Source organism: Elephas maximus, chromosome X (genome assembly GCF_024166365.1).
Source record: "Elephas maximus indicus isolate mEleMax1 chromosome X, mEleMax1 primary haplotype, whole genome shotgun sequence".
NCBI classification, from domain to species: Eukaryota; Metazoa; Chordata; class Mammalia; order Proboscidea; family Elephantidae; genus Elephas; species Elephas maximus.
The window spans coordinates 174320830-174342215 of NC_064846.1; the positions used below are offsets into that span (position 1 = coordinate 174320830).

Sequence of the window (21386 nt, forward strand, 5' to 3'; positions counted from 1 at the left end):
ACTACATCATAACTGCCAAACCACTGAGAATCATGGCCCAGCCAAGTTGACGCACAAGCTTAACCATCATAATAAAAAATAGCTAGTGTAAAATGTCTTTGTTTAAAGAGCGATCTACTTCTTCTATTTGCCAACTGACTCCTTCACTTTTAATTCTTCACTATCTCAACAGATTTTGGGGTACCTTTTCTGGGCCACTGGAAACCCTGGTGACGTAGTAGTTAAGTGCTGCTAATCAAAAGGTCGGCAATGAATCCACCAGGTGCTCCTTGGAAACTATGTTTCGATTAATGATTACTAATTAGTCGATTTTGGCTATTGCAATTAACAACGTAGTACATGTATTTTGGTGCCTATGTAACCACATTTATTGAGAATGAAATTGCTGGTCCTAGGTATTCATAGGTTTAACTTTAATGTGTTTTTGTTATTGTTAGTTCTCACACAGCGCATTCTGCCTCATGGCGACCCCACGTGAACAGAACAGAACTGTGCTCCATAGGGTTTTCATGGCCGTGACATTTAGGAAGCAGATCACCATGAGTTTAGAATTGACATGATGGCACTAACAACAGCAACAACTTGTATTTCACAGATTTATCACATTTGGGGGCTGACAGTTTCGCATATTAGATAACCATATTAGTCAAAATTCCTCACCCACTGTGGTAGAGTTTACCACATTGAACATGGAGAAACTATGGAATGATTAGCCCCCCAGCAGTTTGAGCTCCCCTTTAACTTGGGTGGAGCCCTGGTGGCAGAGTGGTTAAGAGTTTGGCTGCTAACCAAAATGTTGGCAGTTGGAGTCCACCAGCCACTCCTTGGAAACTCTATGAGGCAGTTCTAGTCTGTCCTATAGGGTCGCTATGAGTTGGAATTGACTAAACAGCAATGGATTTGATCTTGGGCTTGACTTGTGTTAACAGGAAAGACACCTCAGAAACTAGATTGGAACAATCACGTAGCTACTGCAAAGGATAATTATAGGCATCTGTTTCGTCTGATCCCCTAGAGGCTTAAGAGTGATAGCAGCAAAAGTATTGCTAATTAGTAGAATGTTATTTCTCTTCTTTTGTTTTGTTACTTAATCCAATTCAAATGAGGTTGGATACATTTAAGAGGAAAACATTTCATCTCTAGCCACCTGGATTTTAAAGGCAAGCAGATTTAATAAAGTCCTATATTAAACAAACAAATAACTACAGTAACCGTTGAGAGAACACTTTTCATTTCTACAGGTTGTGTTTCTTTTCTGCCACTGGAGGAGCCTGTAGGTGGCGCTGTTCAGGGTCATAGCTGGAAATAGCAACACAGTTCAGCAGCTTGAATGGAAAGGACATTTCCAAAGACCTACCCATCTTGTAAGGTCCCTGAGTGTCGAAAATCATTTACACTTGTCTACTAACCTAAAAGTTGGCGGTTCGAGCCCACCCAGTGGCACCACGGAAGAAAGGGCTGGAGATCTGCTTCTTTAACAATTACAGCCAAGGAGGCAAAGTTCTATTCTGTAACACATGGGGTTGCCATGAGTTAGAATGGACTCCTTGGTAACGGGTTTGGCCTGGTTTACCCATTTTGTGTCTGTGTCTTGAGTACAGTCATGCGTCGCTTAACATCGATAATACATTCTGTGAAATAAGACATTATGTGATTTGGACGTTCTGTGAACACCATATTACTTAGCAAAGCATATATGCTTCTCCAACCTCTGTCCCCCTCTCCAGTCGTCCCAGTTCAGTGTCTCTCTGGGGCACCTCTCTGATCCCTGCTGTCTGGCCCCAGATCCCCCACGCCATGCCCTTTCCTAAGCCCTCCTGAAGCCCCCACCTCTTTGTCCCTTCCCCAGCTAGCCTTTCTTCCCAAGCCCCGCATCCCACCGAGCCGGCTGCACTGACCCAATCCGGAAGAGCAGCCTCTCACTTTGCGCCATGAGCAGGCTGCAGAGGTTCTGCCTAGCGCCAGAGCTGCCCAGCCACTGACCCCAACCCCTCAGCCTGACTCCTGGAAGTTGTCTTACCTCCAATGACTTGCCCCACAACTGCATGGGATTTCCTGCAACCCCTTCCTCTTCCTTTTCTCCTCCCTCTGCCCCTCTCTTCCTGGGTCCTGGCAAGCATACATTCTTAGCTGCATATACTAGCCGTACACACCGTATATACTTGGCAAAGCCGTATGGGACCACCGACTTACATGAGGTCAGACACTGCTCAAACGGATCTTCTGTGGCACAGAACTGTATTATCTTCTCTTGGGTCTTTTCTTAATGTGAAAGTGTCGGAATCATAACAAAAGAGAGGAACTTGGAGGAACTTATAAAAAAAATATGGCTGGCTTTCAAAGTATTTTTCAGGTAATGGAGTTTAAAAAAAAAGCACTTAGAGATACCGATGCAAACTTTGGGACCGCTCTTTGACCATTTTCCCCTCTATATATTTTCAGCCATTTGCAAATAAAATTTTTATGGTAAAAAAAAAAAAAACCAGTTTGCTTTTACAAAAGTAAACTTTTAGTAGGTAAAAATATACCACAATTTCTTGCCAAAAATCCCCTGAAAAAGCTGATGCTGTAGTTATATAAACAATTGCCTCATGAATCTTTAGTAGTGTGTGACAGTATCCTTTCGGGTTGGATACCGACTTAGTTGAGTACTTTCACATGGATGTAAAGAGCATCTTAATTTTTAATTTAAGAACGTCTACAGTTTTTTTTTTTTAACTAGACCGTCACCGTCAGACCTGTTAAACACTGAATACAGAGCGAACAAGCTTTCTACATACTGTGGTTGCATTGCTATCCGAGTCACCCTAAAGCTGGTCTGCACCATTATTGTCTAGGGTCTGATTATCGTTAGTGCATTTGGAATGAAGAACAGGAATGGAAGATTTGTCTGGTAATGAAAGAAAATCACCTCTTTTTTTTTTTTTTTTTTTCAAACTTAGGTCATTAAAGTCACTAAGGAGTTACCTGATATTGATGAATGCTGTCATCTAGATTTTTTTTTTTGCGTGAATGCGTGAAATGAGCCCATATTGCCAAACAGTATTTGACCCTCCAGGGATTTGTCCTTCATTATAAAACCCTTTTTAGCCTCCTCCATGAAATATTAGACAAAAGAAATCCCAATGGAAACCACCATCACGAATACGTATAGGACAGAACCCACTTACAGGATAAATTATGGACTTTACATAATGAGTTGTTCAATAAATGATTAAAAGAAAAAAACATTATCATTGTGATGGAATGTACAGGAAAGAAGACAGGCTCTGATATCAGAGGACAGGCCATTTGTTGGATGTGAGAATTCGCCCCAGTCTCTCAACTTCACCCAACATCAACGCCATTTCTGTAAAATGGATGTGACTCTGTAAGGGTGAAGATGAGATTACATCAGGCAATGAGGCGTGAGCGGGCAGCGTGCACTGTGACCCATTCTGGAAACCTGCATTGTTGCACAATTTGAACCTTTCTCTTGCTCTGTGGTATTTTCTAGATTCTTACATTTTATACTTATTACGTTCAATTAATGAGGCGATGGTGTTTCCCTAGTAAAATTCTCTCCTTCCATGTGGGACACCTGGGCTGTATTCCCAGCCAGTGCACCTTATGCCCGGCTACCACCTGTCTGTCAGTGGAGGCTTATGTATTGCTACAATGCTGAACGGGTTTCAGCGGAGCTTGCAGACTAAGACAGACGAGGAAGAAATGCCTGGCAATCAATCTACTTCTGAAAATCAGCCAGTGGAAAACCTCTGGAGCACAAAGGCCCGATCCACAACAGATCATGGGGATGGCCGTTAGTCGGGGTCAACTCTCCAGCAGCTAACAAGAACACCACATTGAGTATTGTATTTCATTGTCCTGCTAGTACTAGATACTTGGTGAAGATGCTTATCTCATGCCTGCATGGCTCGGATTTGATAGTGTTCTTTACCCTCCAGGAATGGACAGGTGAAATCTAGGTGGTCCATTCCAGGGTCAGTCCTCAGGGCGTGCTTCTTGCTGTAAGGGTCTGCAGGAAACCCAGGTAGCAGGTTAGGGCAGCTAGGATACAGAGGACCGACACTGAACACGGTGTTTTTAGTTGCTGTTGCAGCCGCTCCAACTCACGGCAGTCCTTGTACAACAGAATGAAACATTGCCTGGTTCTGTGCCGTCTTCGAAGTGATCCTTGGTGGCTCAGTAGCTAAGCACTTGGGTGCTAACTGACAGGTCAGCAGTTCAAACCCACACAGTGGTTCTTTGGGAGAAAAGACCTGGCAATCTGCTTCTGTAAAGACGGAAACCCCTATGGGGCAGTTCTCCTCTGTCTCACATGGGGTCGCCATGAACTGGAATCGACTGGAGGGCAATAGGTGTTGGTTTGGTGCCATCTTCATGACGGTTGATAGGTTTCAATTCACTGTTGTGGCTATCCTGTCTTTCCATCGCATGGAGGGTTTCTCTCATTTTCACTGACTCTCTACTTTACCAAACATGACGTTTGTTTCTAGCGATTTGGCTTTCCTGGTGGCGTCTCCAAAGTAAGCAAGACAAAGTCTTTCCATTCTTGTCATTCCTTAAAAAAATAAATAAACATCCTATAGTGAAGTACTACCAATATGTATATCTGTTTGATATTAGAAAATTCCATTAAGTTTTTTCACTTCTCAAAGTTTAAATGAAAATTCTGAAATGAAGATATTCTTTGCTAAAGATAAAAACCTGGCAATATGGTAATCTATTACTGATCCCTTAAAATTATAAAGGTTATGATTCTCCCATTATGCTTTATTTGATCTTCATATTTTTCTTCAACATTTTTCTTGCATTTTGTTCAAACAGGGTGATGGTTGGGGCTGATTAGTATTCGCTGTTCTTTCTTGAATAATGAACTCAGTGGTTTCCATTTAATATTTCGGGATCGATTCCACCTGAAACATTACAGGAAGACATGGTCAGGTATTTGAGGAGCAGCAGAAATGGCTAAATAAAACCCCTACTCTCATCCCTCTGATGATTCAATTCCATTGTGTTTAGATTAGTAAAAAGTTAAGCTTTTCTCCCCTAACACACATGAATTAAATCTCCAAAGTTCTCAAATAAATTTGTTCAAAATGTGCCGGGACAATACAGACCCATTTATATCACGTGAAGTGTAATTGATTTTATTTGTTTAAAAGCAACTATAAAAAATAGAAAACATCTTGGAGCCGGTAGGTAGGAGCAAGGACAAGCATAAATGCGTTTATTCATGAGCAAAGCAAGCTGAACACTGATCTCTAGGCCCCATGAGGTCAGGAAGAGGTTCTGTCTTGTTCTCCTCCGCACACAAAGTGTTGGCCTTGTAGATGAAGAAATGCCGAAATCAGTGAATAAACTCATCCAACACAGTGGAGACTATCCAAGCAATTCAGTTCAGGAGCTCCAGACCCTAATATCGGAGTCCCCGCCAGCATTTCAATACCCATTGCCAAGGAATAGATGCCTTGCGATATTATTGGATTTCAAAATTATTAGAAGTTTCAAATCTCGTTCACTCTGAACAATACTAGAACAGCTCAGTAACTATTAAGGCCATTCACTGTGATAATAAATCACAGACGATAAAAACCACAGTCTGTAATGTGTCAGAGTGAACCTGATAAAGTTCAACGTCTATTCTGACTCAAAAATATGTAATACAATAGGATGATACATTTACTATGGAAAAAATAAGTATTTTCAGCCAAGAACCAGCACCTTAATTAATATGGAAATCTTAGAAAAATTCCTGTTAATGTCAGGTATAAGATAAGAACGCCTTCGGCCGTTGCTGTGGCTCCACATTTTTCTGAAATTGCTAGTCAATTCAGCTGGACAAAAGGAAGAAAGAAGAAGGACAATTATTGAGGATATGAATGTATATGTGAAAAAAGAATCAAGAGTGTTATGTGAATCCTGTTAGAAACAAGAAGACAATGTACTGATTCTATACATATAACGAACTCTGTTGTTAGCTGCCTGTGCCCATGGCAACCTGAAGTACGACAGGACAAAAGCTGCCTGGTCCTGCTCCATCTTCATGATCGTTGGTGTGTCTGAGTCTGTCGTTGAGGCCTTTGTGTCAGCTCCTCTCATTGAGGGTTTTCTCTCATTTTTGCTGACCCTCGGCTTCACCAAACATAACGTCGTTTTGTAGCAATTGGTCTTTCCTGATGACATGTCCAAATTTAGCAAGGCAAAGTCTCACCATCCTCACTTCTAAGGAGCATTCTGTTTGTACACTTTCTAAGACTGGTTTGCATATATATATATATGTATTGGAAACCCTGGTGGCATAGTGGTTAAGTGCTACGGCTGCTAACCAAGAGGTCGGCACTTCAAATCCGCCAGGCACTCTTTGAAAACTCTGTGGGGCAGTTCTACTCTGTCCTATAGGGTCACTATGAGTTGGAATTGACACGACGGCAGTGGGTTTGGTTTTGTTTTATATATATATATATATATGCAAATCAGTCTTAGAATGTGTAGATAGTTGACAGAGAGAGAGATAGAGAGATGATAGAGTGATAGATAGATGATAGAGAGAGAATGAGATAGATAAAGCTATATATATATATATATGAGCTCTGGTGATACAGTATATATATATAGATAGATATGAGCTCTGGTGGTACAGTAGTTAAGCGCTCACCTGCTAATGGAATGGTTAGTGGTGTGAACCCACCAGCTGCTCTGAGGGAGAAAGATGTGACTCTCTGCTTCTGTAAAGACCTACAGCCTTAGTAACTTCTGGGGCAGCTCTACTCTGTCCTATAGGGCAATAGCATCACTAAAGGGGTGCAGGGGGTGCAGGCCACTCAGGTTGATACTGTTAGAGGGGGCGACACCAAAATGACTATAAAAATATCCTGTAGTTAGTTATAATAACAAATGTTTTCATAAGCCCAGCTTACATGCGTCAATATACCCACAAGGCTGCAACTCTATGCTAATTTACTTTTTGAACCTTCTAACGCATCCTGTTCAGAGCCCTCGTTATTACCCAGTTACACTTTGAATCAGAAACCCTGGTGGTGCCGTGGTTAAGAGCTATGGCTGCTAACCCAAAGGTCGGCAGTTGGAATCTACCAGGCGCTCCTTGGAAACCCTATGGTGCGTCTCTACTCTGTCCTATAGAGTCGCTATGAGTTAGAATGCACTTGAAGGCAGTGGGTTTACACATGGTTTCATCTGTACGTGCTCTTATATTCTTTGCTGCCGGTGTTTTTACAGTCACTGACTTTGTCAAATTTCCCAGTGTTTAGCTACAATATTGTGGTAATTCGTATTTGTGAACCTATGTCAATAACTTTTTTGGGAATGAAGTAGTAATTAAAGGAAAAGAAGGAGTGATATATGGGAATTACGATTTACAAGTAACATTAGTACAAAACATGACTAAGGATTCTGCATGGCCAGGTACAGGAAGAGGTCCATGTGGTGGGGGAGGTGACACCATGAGTTACAGCACTGGGCGACCCCAACCCTAGTGACGCCACTGCTAAAGGGTGGCTGTGAGTTGGAATAGACTCGACAGCAATGGATTTGGTGTTCTTTGTTTGATATATATATATATACATACATATATCTATATGGAGCCCTGGTGGCACAAAGGTTAAGTGCTCAGCTGTGACCAAAAGGTAAGTATTTTGGACCAACCCAGCCACTCTGAGGGAGAAAAGACCTGCCAGTCTGTACTCGTAAATATTACAGCAGAGAAAACACTATGGGGCAGTTGTATACGGTCACTATGAGTTGGAATCAACTAGATGGCCCACAACAATATACGCATACACATTTATAATATTATGCTAAACAAGTTCATAGGTATTAAGTTTACCTGGAAAAACACATATGAGAATTACTTTTAAAATTTCTAAAAAAGAGAAGTAAAGGAGGCGAGGCTAGCCCACTTGATATTGAAACATAGCATTCAGTAATGTTTATAAAAGTTGAGTATGGATTCATGGAAAAAACAGAAAACAAAACCTGTTGCCCTCAAGTGGATTCCAAGTCATTGTGACCATATAGCAACTCTATATACAAAGTAGAACTGAGCTGAGTATGGTTTTCTCAGATGTAATCTTTACAGAAGCGGATTGCCAGGCCTTTCTTCTGCAGAGACACTGGACAGGCTCAGACTGTTAACCTTTAAGTTAGCAGCTGGTCACAAATTGCTTGTACCATGCAGGCTCCCATGGGGGGAGTCTAATGTTCTGTTAAAACCAAAACCAAACCCGTTGTCGTCGAATCGATTCTAACTTACAGTGACCCTATAGGACACAGAAGAACTGCCCCATACAGTCAGTCTCCAAGGAGCAGCTGGTGGATTTACACTGCCAACCTTTAGGTTAGTAGCCCAGCTGTTAACCACTGTGCCACCAGGGCTCCCCATGAAAAGACAGATCAATTTTCCTTATTGTTAGGTATCATCAAAGTGGCTCTGACTCATGACAACTCGATGCTTAACAGAAGGAAACATTACCAAGTCCTCTGCCCTCCTCACAATCTTTGATATGTTTGAGCTTATTACTACGTGAATAGACAGATTAATAGGAATAATATAAAATTATGAAACTGCCCCAATACATGTGAAAAGTTTGTTTCAATAAAAACAGTATTTGAAACCAATGTCAAACACACAAATCTCCCCGCGTATGGCATTGGGTCAACTAACTGAAGGTTTGAGGGGAAAAGCAAAGATGAATATCTGTCTCAGTCCTTCTAACAAAATAAATTGTACATGTTTCAAAGATTAAAGTTCAAAAGGGTAAAAAGGGCACACAGGTCTGAAAATATTTCTTAAACCATCTCAGCATATCAAAGGCATTTCTAAGCAAATCAGAAAGCAAGAAACCATAAAGATTTATAAATTTGATGATATAAAAAAAATTCCTGCAAAAAATAGCAGGAGAAGTCAAAAGAATAAAATAAGGCAAAATATCCTATGCAAAGCCTTAATATGCCTGATGTTTAAACAGTTCTTATAAGTTAATAAGGGGACAAGAATCCAACAGGGGGAAAAAATGGACGAAGGACATGAACAGACATTTTTACAAAAAAAATATACATTTTGCTTATAGACATTTGAAATGTGCTCAGCCACATTCATAATATTAAAAGGAAAATTAAAATAGTGAAAAAACATACTTTTAACCTATTTTTCTTTGACAGAGCTCAAAAGATCTGAAAATATGTAGTGTTTCTGAAAATGTGGGAGAAAGAGGCTCACTCGTAGAGGATATGGGTGGGGATGCAAACGGGTGCAACCTCTTTGGAAAGAAACTTGATCTAGCAATTCCATATCTAAATATGTATGCTACCCGTCCATTCAAATACAGGCACGATGCCCAACAGACAAAAGTATTCTTTCCAGGGTTATTCATAAAAGCCAAAGGCTAGAAACAAGCCCCGTGGCCGTAAGTGGGAACTAGTTAAATCAATTATGGTACACAGCATGAACAGGCTGATTTCGATGCTATCATCTATGTGTGCAACAGTGAGCTGAAAGAAAAAAAAGCTACAGGAGGATGTATATAAATGTGCATAAATATCCTCTGTTTGTGAAAAAAGAAGATGCTGCATATATATGTATAAATCTGTTCTCATCTAGTTGAATCCGATTCATAGCGACCCCAAAGGACACAGTAGAACCGCCCCATAGAGTTTCCAAGGAGCAGCTGGTGTATTCCAACTGCCGACTTTTTGGTTAGCAGCCAAACGCTTAACCACTGCATCACCAGGGCCCTAGGTATAGATATAGGACTAAGGTGTGCCTGACCCAAGCCATGGTGTTTTCAATCGCGTCATATGCATGCGGAAGCTCGACAATGAATAAGGAAGACCTAAGAAGAATTGACACCTTTGAATTATGATGTTGGGGAGGAATATTGAATATACCATGGACCGTCAGAAGAACAAACAGATCCATCTTGGAAGAAGCGAAGCCAGGATGCTCCTTAGAAGCAAGAATGGCAAGACTTCATCTCACATAGTTTGGACATGTTATCAGGAGGGACCAGTCCATGGAAAAGGACGGCATACTTGGTAAAGTGCAGGGTCAGATAAAAAGAGGAAGACCCTCAACGAGATGGATTGACACAGTGGCTGCAACAATGGGCTCAAACAAGCATAGCAACAATCTTGAGGATGGCACTGGACCTGGCAGTGTTTTGTTCTGTTGTGCACAGGATCGCTATGACTCAGAATCGACTCGACAGCACCTAACAACAACAACAGCAACAACATGTATATATATGTATGCGTGTATGTTGTAAATGGCAACTCCATGTACAAATGAATGAAACAATGCCCAGTCCTGCGCCATCTTGGTGGTCATCAGTATGCTCGAGTTCATTGTTACAGCCACGTGTATTTTTGTATCGGACAGCGTTTTGTTGTGATCCATAGGCTTTTCACTGGCTGTTTTTCAGAAGCAGACCATCAGGCCTTTCTTCCTAGTCTGTCTGAGTCTGGAAGCTCCACTGAAACCTGTCCACCGTGGGTGACCCTGCTGGTATTTGAAATACCAGTGGCATAGCTTCCAGCATCACAGCAACATGCCAGCCACCACAGTAAGACAAACTAACAGACGGGTGGTGGATATGTACACATCCCCACCCCAGTGCCGTCGAGTCGATTCCGACTCATAGCGACCCTGTAGGACAGAGCATACACCTCCATAAAAATACACCTACAAACACGTGTACACACAATAGGAATGTATGAAGAATTTGAAAATAGTTCTTGGTATAAGACAGAGTTTTAGTCTTCACTGAATGTCTTTTCTTCCTTTTGGGTACCCCCCCGCCACATATGTGTATTGCTTTTCTTTTTCTAACTAAAAAGGAAGTTAAAAAAAAAAAAAAAAACTAAGCCCAACATTTAAATAAGACATTCAAGTCACCTTACTTCTATTATTATTCTCTTTTACGTCTTTTTACACCAAGTCACTCTCTTTTGAGAGCCAAACAAAAGCTGACAACCTCTGAGTTTTTTTTTTTTTTTTCCTTTCCCAAATAAATACAGATTAGTTACAGGGCTATAAACTAAAATTAATCTCAGTTTTCTCCTGAGTGCATTCGTAATTTAAGATTTCTGCGACAAATGAAAGATGTACTGGGAATTTGCTGAGCCTCAGGCTCACGTGCAGGGCTATCAGTTATTGTTGTGCATTGGGTGTGCTGACGTCTAGGTCAATAATAAGAGGAGTGCCTTTTGAGGGAATCCTAGTTAAGCTACCCTTTCCTGACGTTCTTGTTTATCTCTTTATATTCCCATTGATGATCTATTTTTGCTTTATCTTTCCCATCCCATGATCATTTCCATGAGCGTAGCCCGTAGCCAGCCTGTTGTCCTTGTTGTCATCAGTCGCTGTCAAGTGGATTCCGACTCATGGCGTCCCCATGTGTGCAGAATAGAGCTGAGCTGCTCCATAGGGTTTTCAAGGCTGTGACCTTTTGGGAACAGATCCCCAGGCCTGCATCCAAGACACCTCTGGGTGGGTTTGAATAGCCAAATTTGGGCTAATAGCTGATCACTGAGTTGTTTTCACAACCCAGGGACTCCTGTAGCCAGTCCCCACCTAGTCCTTTTGGGTATGTAATACGTAATAAATATTTGCATAATGATTAAAAAATAAATACATAAACAATATTCTTGGTAGTAATGATCGTTGTTATTAGTTGCCGTAGAGTTGCCCCAACTCATGGTGACCCCATGCAGAACAGAGTAAAGTGTAGCCTTGTCTGGTGTTATATCACAGTCGCTGGTATGTTTGAGGTCATTGTTATAGCCACTGTGTATTTTGAGTGCCTTCCAATCTAGGGGGTTCATCTTCCAGCACTATATCAAACTATATTCTGTTGTGATTCTTAAGATTTTCACTGGCTGGTTTTCTTTAGCAGGTCACCAGGTCTTCTTTCCTAGTCTGTCCTAGTCTGGAAGTGTTGTTGAAATCTGTCTACCACGGGTGACCCTGCCGGTATTTGAAATACTTGCTGGCATAGCTTCAAGCATCACAGCAACACTCAAACCACCAAAGTAAGACAAACTGACAGACGGGTGGAGGAATAATGATTCCTGTTAAAAACCCATGGCCATCGAGTCGATTCCCTCTTATAGTGACCCTACAGACAGAGTAGAACCGCCACCGCAGGGTTTCCAAGGAGCGGCTGGCATATTTGAGCTGCCGACGTTTTGCTTAGCAGCCATAGCTCGCCAGGTAGCTCTTTACAATGGCGCCACCAGGGCTCTGGAATAAAGATTAGCAGGGGCTAAAATTAAAACTCAGCACTAGTTTGCAGGATTTTAGTATTCCATGAAAAGATCACCTCTGTCTACTTTGGGTTCTGTGAAGACAGGCACTATAGAAATACAAAATAGTATTTCCTCCGTTACTACAGCACCAAGCTGTCAAACAGGCATCCCCACCACGCTCCTTGGGTACTAGAGGGTCACTTAACAGTGGCCACTTCCTGCCTGCCCTCCCCCTCCAAATACAGAGCCTTATGTCATAGCATTAAATGTCTGTGTGTTTTTAATACACTGACTCCATAGAGAGGCTCTGCTGAATGGGAAATTATAGAATTAAACTGCCACGTGTGTCTCTGGAATCTACATCAACTGTAGGCATGTGTGTGGCCTTTTTGGCGATGACATTCCCTGTGTAATTGTTTTTAGAGCTCAGCGACACTTGTTGACTGCGCCAAGTGAATGACAAACGAAAAGATTGAAAATGCAGCCTAGTTGGGGATGAGGACGGATTAGGCTCTGTGACAGTTCCATGTGTCTTCTATTTAGGTCAGCTGTCACCAGCATAAATCAGGTCACCTATTTCCCCTACATTTGGGTGATGGACAGTGGATGTCAGCTCATTCACGTGTGGCTGGATGAGAAAGAAGGGAAAAGAGATTCAGACAAAGCTTGGACGAGGGAGCAGAGTGGAACATCCTGGTACTGGAGACCAGGTAGTCATGGCAGATAAAGTTGGATAATTCCATGGGCTCATGAGGGCATTCAGGGTTAGGGAACTGGATTCTTCTTTTTTGACCCTTTTGGTTTTGTTCTTCTTATGGTTTTTTGTCATCAGAGACTTTTAAGAGTAACACAGCAGTGGTTCTCAGGAACCTACACTTGCGGTGTGAGGCGGTGGTGATTCAGCAGTAAAACTGCCCCTGTTCCATGTGGGAGACCCTGGTTTGATTCCCAGCCAATGCATCTCACTCACAGCTACCACCGGTCTGTCAGTGGAGGCTTGCGTGTTGCTAGGGAGCTAAAGAGGTTTCAGCAGAGCTTCCAGCCTAAGACAGACTAGGAAGAAAGGCCCGGAAATCTACTTCTGAAAACCATCCAATGAGACGCCTAAGAATTACATGAGGATGGCACAGGACCACGGGGACAGTATCATTCCTTTGTGCATGGAGTTGCCATGAGTCAGGTGTAATAGAGGTCCCACTATAGCACTTTCAACATGAATCCCATTAGCAGCCTTATCAGTCTTGAAAACCAAATTCGTTGTCACTCGAATTTAAGATATTACTAATAAAACCAAAAAAACCAAACCGGTTACCATCAATTCGATTGCAACTCATAGTGACTCTATAGGACAGAGTAGAGCTGCCCTGTAGGGTTTCCAAGAGTGGTTGCTGGATTTGAACTGCCCACCGTTTGGTTAGCAGCCATAGCTCTTAACCACTACGCTACCAGGCTCCATGTTACTAATAGGCAGTAACAAAATCTGTGTTATAAGAATCTCCAACCCATAAGTTTCCCACTCTCAGCTTGGTTGGTGCTGTTACTGTTGCCATTGAGTTGATTCCATTTCATGTTGACCCGACATGACAGAGTGAAACTGCCCCGCCGGGTTTCCTAGGCTGTAATCTAGACTTGGTAGTTTGTGATTAATTACCTGCTCAGAGCAAATTGGGTAATCTCATTAATATTAATTCAGCAACTGGAAAAAAAAAAAGGAGAAATTCTAGAGTTTTGTCTCCATCTGCACTAGGGGACTAGGTTAGTATAGTTAAGCATTTTGATAGATTTGAGGGATAAAACCAAAGGTCATTGTCTTAGGCTGGGTTCTCTGGAGAAGCGAAAGCAGTCACTGTCCATATACATGCAGAAAGAGATTTATGTCAAGGAGATGGCTCATGTGGCTGTAGAGGCTGGAAAGTCCCAAGTCTGTGGGTCAAGCTGGAGGATTCTCCTGACTCACATAGCTGCAGACGCTGGTGAAGCCAAGATCAGCAGGTCAGACAGCAGACCTCTGGCTCACAGGCTGTGCAGATCAAAGAATCCCAAGATGGGCAGGTAAGCCGCTGGTTCAAGTCCCCAGAATCACAGGTCAGATGAAGAGGAGCCAGCTGCAGGATCCAGAGTGAGCAAATGCCAGGGAGTCTTGCCAGAAAGTCTGTCTATATTGGATGCAGGCCACATGCCCAAGGAAACTCTCTTTCAGCTGTTGGCTACTCACAGCGAATCCCATCATGGAGGTGACCACATTATATCAGTTGTCATCATGGAGGAGATTACATCATCGCACGACTGCCAAACTGCTTCATAACTGCCAAACCACCGAGAATCATGGCTCAGTCAAGTTGATACACAACCTTAACCATCGCAGTCAATATACATCCTCTTAGTATTTTTATAGAGAAAAACTTACATCATTTGTGCCAATGAAAGATAAATTACTGGAGTGTGAAATCCTTAACAATTTTAAATCCCCAAGTTTTTTCTCCATGTGAAATATGACTCTTAAATTTATAAAATGATTTTAAAAAATTCTGACCATACATTTTCAGGAATTTTTTTCCCCCTCTGAGACTTTAAAGCAAAAAACCAAACCCATTGCCGTGAAGTTAATTCTGATTCATGGCGACTCCATGTGTTATAGAGTAGAATTGATCCACAGGGTTTTCTATGCTATAGTCTTCATGGAAGCAGACCTCCCAGCCTTTCTTCTGAGGTGCTTCTAGGTGGGTTCAAATCACAAACTTCAGGTTAAAAGTCAAGCACAGTAATTGTCTTTGCCAAACAGGGACTTCCTGAGCTGTTATGAATGGGTTATTAACTAGAAGAATAAAGAAAGAGCATAGTGTGATGTCTTGGTTATCTAGTGCTGCTATAACAGAAATACCACAAGTGGATGGCTTTAACAAACAATTTCATTGTCTCACAGTTTGGTAAGCTAGAAGTCCAACCTCAGGGCACCAGTTCCAGGGGAAGGCTTTATCTCTGTCGGCTCTGGAGGAAGGTCCTTGTCATCAATCTTCCCTTGATACAGGAGTTTGTCAGTGCAGGGACCTCCGGTCCAAAGAATCCTTGTTCTCCTGGCTCTTGTTTCTTGGTGGTCTGAGGGCCCCGTGTCTCTACTCGCTTCTCTCTTTTATATCTCAAAACAGATTGGCTCAAGACACAATCTAATCTTGTAGATCTCATCAACATAACTGCTGCTAATCCATCTCATTAATGCCACAGAGACAGGATTTACAACATAGGAAAATCACAGCAGATGACAAAATGGTGGACAATCACTCAGTACTGGGAATCATGGCCTAGGCAAACTGATACACTATTTTGGGGGCACACAATTCAATCCATGACATGTGGCTTCATAAACCGTATGATCATCCCCCAGATCAGAAATCATACACTCACACACCTCCACACCCTATATATATGAAAATCTACGTAATATGTATAGCTATGCCTACCATATTTTTATGCAAATAATCCATGCCTCTTGCTCTTGTTGGCTGGCTAAGCCCTTCCCCTGTGATGTTTTTCATGAGCACGCTATGCTAATTTTTTTTATAGCAATACGTGGAAGAAGATCGACATGGCAGCATTTATGAGGGTGCCTTTCATGGGGAGAACACAGCTGGAAAACAAATGCAGAAGTCACGTGTTATTCTTATAAACACACAGTTATATATTAAAATTTTACACTCCTTTATGTATTTTCTATATTTACATACGTAAATATGTTTATATCAATTGCAATAGTTAAATCTGAAAGGGTTTGTATAAGTTCTTTTAAGCTGAAATGCAATGCACTTATTCAATGTATACTTGTAAATTGGAATCAATATAAATTTTCCTAATAACGTTTCGAAATTGTAATAAGCTCTGACTTACTGAGTGGATTAAAAGTTGTTTCAAAAGTGTAACCACCATCTTGGTACTTTTCAGGTGAATTGTGAATTAGTGGAGACATTTTATAGCAAATACATTAAACATTACAAATTTATGTGAACAAGTAATAGACATGTTATGGTGTTTTACTGGATTTTTTTAAAATATAGAGACCAATACATTTGAAAATATCAGACCAAAAAAAAAAATTCTAAGCAGTTAAAAAATTCTGAGAGCCTTCAGGATACTTGGAAGCCAAAAGTTTTATTACAATATAGTCTTTCTATGAGCAGTCACCTTTATTCTTGCATGAGAAACAATTCTATTTTCAATGGAGTCTTCAACTGAAATTTTTTTTTGTCTCTTTGAGTAGGTCATTTGTACTGGTGATGTGTTACCTCACATGTGTTACAGTTATGTGTTACCTCAGATAACGTCTACATCAAGTTTGCAATCTTGGCTTTTAATTGATCAGTTTAGGCTATCGGATGACAAGGAAGATGAGAAAATGCTTTTTGAATGTAAATCAGGCCAGTCTTCAGAGTGTAACCACAATGATTCAGAGTTTTTCATTACCAGCCTCCTAATTTGTGCTTGGAGCCTCTGGGCTAGGCTGCTCAACAAAAAGTTAGAGGTTCAAAGCCACCCAGAGGCACCTTGGAAGAAAGGCCTGGCCATCCACCTCTGAAAAATCAACCATCGAAAACCCAGTGGAGCACAGTTCTACTCTGACACACATGGGGTCACCATGAGTCGGAGTCAACTCAACAGCACCTGGTTTACAGGAGGCTGTAGAAGGGAAGGACTCTGCAGTTCGACTCAATCAGGATCATTTTAGAAGTGGCAAGGCTCACTCTTGAACAGAGCCAAGTCAGACGCAAAGGAGTATGAGCAGAATGTTCCACTTTAGTCTGGAAGTTGGAGCTGCCCAGTTGGAGACAAGAATCGGGAAGACCCTGGGTCAAATCAGCTAAAGCTATGCTGTCTAAACAAGGGAGAATGAACAATCGGACTGAATCCTCAGACAGCAAAAGCAAAGTAACACACAGCCAGGCGTGGGAGCGGGGAGATCCTCCAGCCCTACCATGTTTGTTGGTTTTTGAATGGTTCTAACAGTTCCAGGTACATTTTCACTTCACTCCTATACTCTCATGAAGTAAATTGTCTTCCATTTACCTGCTGTGACATGCTTACCTTGTGTCTACCCAAACCACCAAACCTGTTGCTGTCGAGTCGATTCCGACTCATAGAGACCCTACAGAACAGAGTGGAACTTCCCTATATGGTTTCCAAGGAGTGGCTGGTGGATTTGAACTGCCAGCCTTTTGGTCAGCAGCCCCAGCTCTTAACCACTGCACCATCAGGGCTCTCCTTGTGTCTAAGCACTTCCTAAATAACCAGTAACCAGTTTCTGTCATCTTGATTCCAACTCACGGTGACGCCATGTGTGTCAGAGAGGAACTGTGCACCATAGGTTCTTTTTTCTAAATAATATTTAATTGTGCTATTGGTGAAGGTTTACACAGCAGATTAGGTTCCCATTCAACATTTTCTACACACGTTGTCCAGTGACATTCGTTACATCCTTCACAATGTGTGAACATTCTCATTCTTTGTTTTAAAGTACTAGTTGACCATATGGTCTCATATAGGTGATTTTTTAAAGGAGCACAGTACTTATGGGTGATATTCATTATTTTTGGAGCCAATCTGTTATTTAGCTACAAGGTGACCTGGGGGATTACCTCAGTTCAAGGTCGGAAGAATATCTCAGGACCCAAAAAAACCCAGTGTCGTCGAGTCGATTCCAACTCATAGCAACCCTATAGGACAGAGTAGAACTGCCCCACAGAGTTTCCAAGGATCACCTAGCGGATTCGAACTGCCAACCCTTTGGTTGGCAGCCATAGCACTTAACCACTATGCTACCAGGGTTTCCATCTCAGGGCAGTAGTCTGGAATTCTTCCAGTCTCAAGCAGTCCAGTAGGTCTTTTTTTTTTTTTTTTTTTTTCTCTTCTTTTTAGAAATCCATAGGGTTTCAATGGCTAATGTTTAGAAGTAGATTGCCAGGCCTTTCTTCGAAGGTACCTCTGTGTACCTTGAGCACCTGGGCTCATTCACCGTTTGCACCAACCAGGGACTCCTGTATTACATGTATGCAAATATTCTATATGACATCCAGGTGAGCAAAAGGAAAGACAACCCATCTGAATGTGACTTTTTTTTTTAATAATTTTTATTGTGCTCTAAGTGAAAGTTTACAAATCAAATCAGTCTCTCACACAAAAACCCATATACACCTTGCTACACACTCCCAATTACTCTCCCCCTAATGAGACAGCCTGCTTTCTCCCTCCACTCTCTCTTTTTGCATCCATTTCGCCAGCTTCTAACCCCCTCCACCCTCTCATCTCCCCTCCAGGCAGGAGATGCCAACATGTCTCAAGTGTCCAACTGATCCAAGAAGCTCACTGCTCACCAGCATCCCTCTCCAACCCATTGTCCAGTCCAATCCATGTCTGAAGAGTTAGCTTCGGGAATGGTCTCTGTCCTGGGCCAACAGAAGATCTGGGGGCCATGACCACTGGGGTCCTTCCAGTCTCAGTCAGACCATTAAGTCTGGTCTTATGAGAATTTGGGGTCTGCATCCCACTGCTCTCCTGCTCCCTCAGAGGTTCTCTGTTGTGTTCCCTGTCAGGGCAGCCATCGGTTGTAGCTGGGCACCATCCAGTTCTTCTGGTCTCAGGATGTTCTAGTCTCTGGTTCATGTGGCCCGTTCTGTCTCTTGGGCTCACAATCACCTTGTGTCCTTGGTGTTCTTCATTCTCCTTTGATCCAGGTGGGTTGAGACCAATTGATGCGTCTTAGATGGCTGCTTGCTAGCGTTTAAGACCCCAGACGCCATTCTTCAAAGTGGGATGCAGAATGTTTTCTAAATAGATTTTATTATGCCAATTCACCTAGATGTCCCCTGAAACCATGGTCCTCAGACCCCTGCCTGTGCTACACAGGCCTTCAAAGCATTCAGTTTATTCAGGAAACTTCTTTGCTTTGGGTTTAGTCCAATTGTGCTGACCTCCCCTGTATTGCGTGCTGTCTTTCCCTTCACCTAAAGTAGTTCTTATCTATTATCTAATTAGTGAATGCCCCTCTTCCACCCTCCCTCCCTCCCCACTTTCGTAACCACAAAAGAATGTTTTCTTCTCAGTTTAAACTATTTCTCAAGTTCTTATAATTGTGGTCTTATACAACATTTGTCCTTTTGCAACTGACTAATTTCACTCAGCCTAATGCCTTCCAGGTTCTTCCTCCATGTTATGAAATGTTTCACAGATTCCTCACTGTTCTTTATCGATGCGTAGTATTCCATTGTGTGAATATGCCATAATTTATTTATCCATTCATCCGTTGATGGGCACCTTGGTTGCTTCCATCTTTTTGCTATTGTAAACAGTGTTGCAGTAAACATAGGTGTGCATATATCTGTTTGTGTAAAGGCTCTTACTTCTCTAGAATATATTCCAAGGAGTGGGATTCCTGGATCGTGTGGTAGTTCTATTTCTAGCTTTTTAAGGAAGCGCCAAATCGATTTCCAAAGTGGTTGTACCATTTGACATTCCCACCAGCAGTGTAGAAGTGTTCCAGTCTCTCCACAGCCTCTCCAACATTTATTATTTTGTGTTTTTTGGATTAATGCCAGCCTTAAAAAAAAAAAAATTGAAGTGAGATGAAATCTTATTGCAGTTTTGATCTGCATTTTTCTAATGGCTAACGATCGTGAACATTTCCTCATATATCTGTTAGCTACCTAAATGTCTTCTTTAGTGAAGTGTCTATTCATATCTTTTCCCCATTTTTTAATTGGGTTATTTGTCTTTTTGAATGTGACTTTTTTGGCCTAATCAGATTAGCAAACAAATTTCTTACTCTGGTTGCAATCCTGTCATCATAATAGAGATAATTTAATTTTGCCTGTATGGTTTTATTTTTTTACTTGGGCCATGCCTGTCATCAGCAATAAACCCAACAGGTTTTATACATCACACACAGCGGGTCTGGAGAACATCTTTGAAACTTGAGTAAGATTTTGAAATGGGGACATTGAGTCCATTCATATCACCCTTTCCCAGGGATCCAGAGAGATTGCAAGCAGAAAACCAAACAGAAACTATACAGCAATGTTCACTGCAGCACTTTTCACAGTAGCCAAAAGGTGGAAACAACTGAAATGCCCATCAGCAGATGAATGGATAAACACAATGTGGAATATCCATACAACGGAATACTACTCAGTAATCAAGAGAAATGAAGTCCTGATACATGCCACAGCATGGGTGAACCTTGACAATGTCACACTGAGCCAAAGAAGTCAGTCTCAGAGAGACCAATAGCATAGGATCTCATTATTTGAAATAACCAAATGTATAGAAACCAGAGATGATTAGTGGTTACCAGGGGTGTAGAGGGGGAGTTTTAGCTTGTTCGTGGTGATGCAATGGTTTGCAAAAGGAGGGTGAGAATGGTTGTACAAGTTGAAGAATGTAATCAATGCCCCTGAATTTTACCGGTAGAAATGGTTGAATCAGCATAAGTTTTGTGGATGTTTTCACCACAGTGAACAAAAAAGGGTGAGATTGGAAAGTGAATGCTTCCGCGTTTCTCTAAAACATTCTATTTTCCCCCAGGCACCTAGTAATCAATGGAGAACACGGACCTATGGCCCCCAGTGTGGGCTCTAGAAGGAGTGTGATAACCCATTAGCATCACCAGCCATAGAAGGAGACTGAAAGCAGGAACAGATAATGACTTTTCCAAGAAACACGGAATTTGGGTGGCAAGTTAGGGTAAGTGGCTACCCCTGAGCCCTGCCCTGCTTAAGGCTCTTCAGACATTTTAAGGTTACTAGAACAAGCGATCCTATAGGACAGAGTAGAACTGCCTCTTAGGGTTTCCAAGGAGCAGCTGGTGGATTTGAACTGCAGCGTTTTGCTTAGCAGCCTGAGCTCTTAATCTTCACACCACCAGGGCTCCAGAACAACAGAGGAGTCCTGGTGGAGCAGGCTAAGGGCTCGGCTGCTAACCAAAAGGTCGACAGTTGGAACGCACTCAGGATCTCCAAGGGGAAAAGACCTGGCATTCTGCTTCTGTAAAGAGTACAGCCTAGGAAACCCTGTGGGGCAGTTCTACTCAGTCACATGGGGTGCTATGAGTCAGGATCGACTTGACAGCACCTAACAACAAT

General features: G+C 42.0%; 2 protein-coding genes across 4 annotated transcripts in view; both read left to right on the top strand.

Moving 5' to 3' along the window:
- PUDP (pseudouridine 5'-phosphatase) overlaps nucleotides 1–20942 on the top strand; it is a 459516-nt gene extending 438574 nt beyond the window's left edge. Inside the window, exon 5 of the mRNA XM_049872314.1 lies at nucleotides 20830–20942. Coding sequence (XP_049728271.1) covers nucleotides 20830–20883 — 54 coding nt within the window. The 3' untranslated portion in view covers nucleotides 20884–20942. The remainder of the gene's footprint in view (nucleotides 1–20829) is intronic.
- A 23-nt stretch (nucleotides 20943–20965) lies between these two features.
- The window catches only part of NLGN4X (neuroligin 4 X-linked), a 620760-nt gene continuing 620339 nt past the window's right edge, over nucleotides 20966–21386 (top strand). For all 3 annotated transcript variants that reach the window (XM_049872280.1, XM_049872286.1, XM_049872283.1), the window contains exon 1: nucleotides 20966–20988. The gene's annotated coding sequence lies outside the window, so the exon portion shown is untranslated. The remainder of the gene's footprint in view (nucleotides 20989–21386) is intronic.